Genomic DNA, 6,000 nt, shown 5'->3' on the forward strand with positions numbered 1-6,000 from the left:
AATATGTTAATTCTGTTTAATTGATCCAAAAATTGAAAATATATATAGGGAGTATATCTATCTAATATCTGCTGTTGTTAGTTTAGCTCAAAGCTCCTCTGTGCTAAGTGTCACAGAGCAGCTATAGCCTTCATGCCTGTACTCTCTTAACTCCAGTCTGGTTATTAGATCATGACAGATGACACTGAGATCTCCGCCAGGCCCAAAAATGGCTTCTGGGCTTTATGTTTCCGGGATGGAGAATTCAGGGCCTTGACCTCCCCACCCACCCCAGTGACTGTTACAAGAATGCCTTGACAAGTCAAAGTGTAGCTGGACTACAACACAGGGACTGTGTCCTTTTTCTGACACTGCAGCTGACACACTCATTTATGCATTTACACACACATTCACAGAAACTTTACTTCCCTATTTTATACACAGAGCAGTTCTCTGCTGAGAATAATGCCAGAGAAGGTGCTTGTCAAGATGATGTGTCAGTGAGTGGATGAATGATTTTTTGATTATGCAAGAATATTGATATAACATATCACACAGAGATCATGCACATCATAAAGTCATTTTGCAGCTCCAAAACATGTAGCATTTGTCTTTTTATAAGAGCTGCAAAGCTCTTATTTTGAAGACAACTTTGTTGTCACTGTTCACTGCCCAACTTCGTGCTTCACTTCGGGCTACAGTGTTGTCACGGCATAAAATTAGAAACTGAACATACAAAGAAGGCTTCAACATATCTGTGGTTTGCAGAAACATAAACTGCCAAGCTGTTTGTCAAGGGGACTTATAGTTGATCTTGTTTTGCAGCTCAGCGTCATCATGTCAAATACACTATTGTTCATTAGAGTCCTTTGTTTCTAACCTGTTGAGAAGTTTATTCTCCGTAGAGTTAAACTAGCCGCAGAGTAAAGAATGATCTTTTGAATGATACTGATGTGTAGCTGTTTTGAGACAATAACCATGTTAAGTTGGATTGTGATGAGGGAGCTGTTTCTAAACCAACCAGCACCAAGCACTTTAAGAAACACGCACAAACACACAAACACACACACACACACAACATACAAATTGAAGTAGTTAATAGAAGTAACAGTTCACTGGTCCATGGTAATCTCTGTTGGAAGGATTAGACTTCATGATGCTGTTTCTTGGTCTCTTCTGTACACATGATGGCGCCAAAGTCAAACAAATAATTTTAAGGATCTAGATTCAGTGGAGACGGCTTCCAACACATGATCCTCACACTGTTATGAGGATGTACGTTAATCTTTCGGAACATGATCAGTATCTTAAGAAAACATTCTTGTATTGTATTCTTCAATTATCTCTTTATTATTGTCTCTATTGTTTGTGCTGCTACTATTTCCCTCTGAACTGCTGTGTTACCTGTGAATTTCCCCAAGGGGGAACAATAAAGGAACATCTTATCTTATCTTATGTTATCTCATCTTATCTTTTTTTCACGATTGCTATCATTCAATTTACATGCAAACCTATCCAATCACAACACATCTTTGAAGATAAAGTAGTTAAAGGTTCAGTGTGAAGGATTTCAGGGGATCTATTGGCAGAAATATAAAAACCTTTTGGTTGGTTAATATCTGCAACCTCATAATCCTTCACACTGGACTTAAATCAAACTACATTCGTTGATAAGAACAAAACATGAAGTCACAGTTCCTTCCCTTGTAGCTCCTCCTTAAAGACATAAACTAAGCATCTACAAGGTTTAATATGTGCATTAGATCTACCTAAGCCTGAGTTTGAGTTTGGTTCGGTGCAGGTAGGTTTTTGTTTCTCTCTGCAGATACACGATGACACCACTTCTTAACACAGGTGTCTGAGATGAAAGGTACCTTCTCCAGACGAACGAGGTAGGAAAGTGGCTGGATAGTGCTGCTGATGTTGAGGAAGGCGAAGCCCACCGGCTGCACGTAGCAGCGAAACACGTCTGGGGAGTAGATGTCTTCAAAAGGAAACAGCGCAACAGGTGGCAGGTAGTTCAACACAATAATCCAAAAGATAAACAGCACTGTCTTGAAGGCCTTCTTCTTCATGGGGTGCATCTCATCTTTCCCTGCACCGCGGGACTTCTTTAGGGCCCACAGGATGCTCGCGTTACACACAATCATCCAAACAAATGTTGCAAGGATCTCACCAGTGAACACTTTCTCAAAATTGGGAAGACCTCCCACCATCTTGGCGGCTGAGTAGGCAAAGGTGAGGCAGAAAACCAACACTGAGAGACTTAACCTGTACTTGATGTGTTTAAGCTGCCCAAACATAACTGGAAATATCACAGCCACAAAGCGATCCAGGCAGATACAGGAGAGGAACAACGGGCCGCTGGTGTCTTTCACACCGTAGGAGAACTTAATAGAGGACCACACATCCTTGCTCTTCCAGTGATAAAGGTTGATGAAGGTTATGGGGGTCATGACGCCAAAGTAGATGTCCATGAATGCCAAGCAGCCCAGGAATATGTCTGAAGTGGAGGGCTCTTTGCGATGGGAGATAAGGATCGCAATGAGAAGCGTGTTGGCAGGGATTCCCACGACTACGTTGATGATCTGCAGGGTCAGGTCGAAGAGAATGCCCTCTACCTGGTGATCGCATCCGTCAAACACACTGAAGGGTTTCACTGTGGCGTTGATGTCAGCGGTGGTGTTGTGAGGGAGTTGAGTTGGGGAAGAGGTCGAGTTGAGAGGCAAAGATGCATTTACCTCCATGATTTCACAACTTTCACAACAGGACTCTGAGGGGAGAAGAATGAGTGATCAGAGTTTAACAAATGTGCTACCATCGTCTGGTCACCTATGTAGTCCAACCCAGTCAACAGAATAAAGTGTTTGTTTTGTTTCTGCATGTCAGCAAATTATTGTTTCTGCATATCATGGATATGCATTATATAAATAAGTGTTTGACCACTTGTAAGCAGGAAGCCACTGGATATTTCTCATGTATGACCCGTCGTTTATAGATTTAAAAGCGATGGCATTTGGCCAGTTTTGAGCCTGAAACCACTCTAAATTTCTATCAAGGGAGCACAGTTTTTCAACATTTGCAAGCATGAAACCACTCAATATTGTTGACGAGACGTTGGGACATTGTCCAGTCATTTTTGTGGCAACAGAACCAGTTAAACATGATTAAACCTAACCAGACCATAAAGACTAGCCATTTTAAGACAGGGCAGCAAGACGCCAATTTGCCTGTCCTTTTGGCGGCTAGGTCCGCAATTTTAGAAAAAGGCCGCAGATTGGGGTTCGTTTTGGAGGGTACAGCTGATCACAGCAGTAAGTTCATCATTTCATCCACGGTCGTCAAGATGAGCAACTGGACAGCCGCTGAGATCCAGGAGATGCTAGCGTCTCCTCGGCCTCTGTAGCTATCTTCGTTGTCTGCTTGTTGTTGTAGCACCAAGCTAGGAATGGTCGCTACTTTCAAATTAAAAGCCCCCTGCTAAGAACCCAGTTCTAAACTCCAATGGGGTGCAATGTAAAGCTCTTATTTTGACAAAAAGACAACTTCATTGTCACTGTTCACTGCCCAACTTCGTGCTTCACGTCACGTCACATGTTTACACCTATCCAAGAGACGGCTTTTGGAAAAGGAGGAATATCCGACATCCGACATCGACGTCTGTCTTTCTAAAATGGAGGAGTATTCAGTGAACAGTGACAACGAAATTACATACCTTGGAGCAAATGTCCCACCTTTTCTATCTAAAAAGGGCTACAGTGTTGTCACGGCATAAAATTAGAAACTGAACATACAAAGAAGGCTTCAACATATCTGTGGTTTGCAGAAACATAAACTGCCAAGCTGTTTGTCAAGGGGACTTATAGCTGATCTTGTTTTCCAACTCAGGGTCATCATGTCAAATACACCATTGTTCATTAGAGTCCTTTGTTTCTAACCTGTTGAGAAGTTTATTCTCCATAGAGTTAAACTAGCCGCAGAGTAAAGACTGACAGTTTCAAGAGAGCAAATACATGTCACAAACACTGTCAGGGCTTCTCCTCGGGCTGTTATCTTGTTATTGTGCCTGAGTGGACCTTCCTCTGGGAACCGTGACTCCCTGTATGCAGGGACTTCTAACTCACTTAAGGGACTCATACTAAAAGCACCACCCTCTCACAGCAGAATAAAAGGGCAGCTCTTCCCAAATTAAAATGGCAAAGGTACAAATGCAGCACGTGGGCATTTTCTTAAGATCATTGTTGTAAGGGGCAGCGGTAACCTGGTAATATCCTGGAGGTCTTAAAAGCCTGACTCTAACATTCAGCTATTCTTAAACCAATTTCTGACCAGAAAAAGGACAATCACTCGGAAAATAAGTACAATAATGTCTGGATTGATGGAATAATAACTGGAGTAAGACATGAAGTGAACCATTATAGGTGTCGTGGGCCTTGAGCCCTGTGTCTCTGTCTTTGGTCCTACAGGAGGCAGCAGCATGGAGGCTTTTTTAGCAGTTTCCTTTTTTAAATGTTGGTTTTAAATGTCAACTTTTGATCTGGGCTCCGGGAATATTTCCAGCAGCACTGAGTCAGGCTGATTTGCACAGACCCTCGAATTGTAAAAGTCTCCATTCAGCACACCTGAGCTCCCTTCACTGAATGGACTATTGGAGCCAGAGGCTGTGATTGTTCCTTGTACAACCATCAAGGGAACTACTTCGTGTTTAATGTGGACCTTTCATCCCTGAGCTCCTTCAGTGGATGGTGTTTCTCACCTCCCTCTGCTGACGGCTCTACTTCAGGCCACACACACTCCTGCGGGACTAATCACGCGGAGGAGTCTTTGTCAAGACCACGTCCCTGGAGATGGAAGACTTAATCAATTGTATTTTTCTTCAGGCATATCTGCTGAAAACGAAATAAACAAAGCAGAATATTAAACAGTATATTGGACGTTTAACAAGGCGCTGAATACCCAACAGTATAATTAACTGTTTTACATGTATTCATTTATAAAAAAGCTGAGATCTCACTGGATACTTTGTGTTTTGTGAAAGATTTAGAAGCAAGTTGGGTATTTTATGTTTCAAATTTGTAATATTTCTGTCGTCTGAAATTGTAAAAATTAAAATTATTTAAGTTATTGTCTAAAACAATTGTTTATCTAGTTTTTTCTTCACTTCACAATGTTTTAAATAATGTAATAAAACATTTTGTTAAATAATTCAAATGAAATTACAGACAGATTTAAAATGGAAACACTTCTAAGACACAGACGACACATTAAATGCTCATAAATTGCTATCAAACATAAATACAGCAAGCATAAAGATCTTTGTTAGTCAATAACTAAAATATTTCCAGTTAATTGTCCCGACTTTGAAGTTACAAGTAATGTGAGACGAAGCTCGATTCATTGACATCATTTTTACCAAAAACAATTAGAATTAGGAGTCAATCACTTCATGAACGTAAACGGTTAATCTCAGTAAATAAAATCAAATTAATGTAGCTCAAAAGAAACTCACCAGTTAAGAAATTCTGGCATTCTTTAAAGGTCGTGCATTGATTGAAACAACCTGTGGAGCTTTTTAAAAGTACAAATGTTCAGTTTTTTACTCACCCGTATGAAATATTCTCCCGTGCTGTGTGCTGATGAAGTGTGTGTCAAACATCACGGGCAGGGATTCATTTATAAATTCTCAGAAGTGTCGTGGATTTGACGTTGACCAGGAGGGGAGGATCTCCTGGTGTTTCTGATTTACCACGAGGGGATTGTGACTATTCCAGTCGATGCCTCTTGTTTAAGATGCCTCCGAGTGTACAGCAGCCGTGTAATGACAAAAGGGAGCACGTCTGAGGAGCCAAAAGTCAGAAAGTGGCATATTGACCCAAGCTGACGGGCTGCAGAACTTCTACATGAGCAGGATTCTTAGTGGAGGACATTTATATGTATTCATTCTATATATTGTTGTACTGAAGAACTGGACATGAGTTCTCCACCACTGTCAAATTGTGTCAGAGGTGTAGGAATCATTCT

At 41.2% G+C, this 6,000-nt stretch overlaps 1 protein-coding gene across 1 annotated transcript; it reads right to left on the minus strand.

Annotated features, from left to right (window-relative positions):
• Nucleotides 1–1,748: 1,748 nt before the first annotated feature.
• LOC115575634 (G-protein coupled receptor 183-like) lies at nucleotides 1,749–2,726 on the minus strand. Its single transcript, XM_030407854.1, has one exon. The coding sequence runs from the start codon at nucleotides 2,724–2,726 to the stop codon at nucleotides 1,749–1,751; it is 978 nt and encodes a 325-aa protein (XP_030263714.1).
• Between the last annotated feature and the right edge of the window lie 3,274 nt (nucleotides 2,727–6,000).

The sequence above is a fragment of the Sparus aurata genome, chromosome 23 (genome assembly GCF_900880675.1).
Source record: "Sparus aurata chromosome 23, fSpaAur1.1, whole genome shotgun sequence".
Lineage (NCBI taxonomy): Eukaryota > Metazoa > Chordata > Actinopteri > Spariformes > Sparidae > Sparus > Sparus aurata.

Excerpts from the sequence above, each read along its gene's own strand:
- LOC115575634 (XM_030407854.1), bottom strand. The coding sequence starts at position 2,726 with ATGGAGGTAAATGCATCTTTGCCTCTCAACTCGACCTCTTCCCCAACT.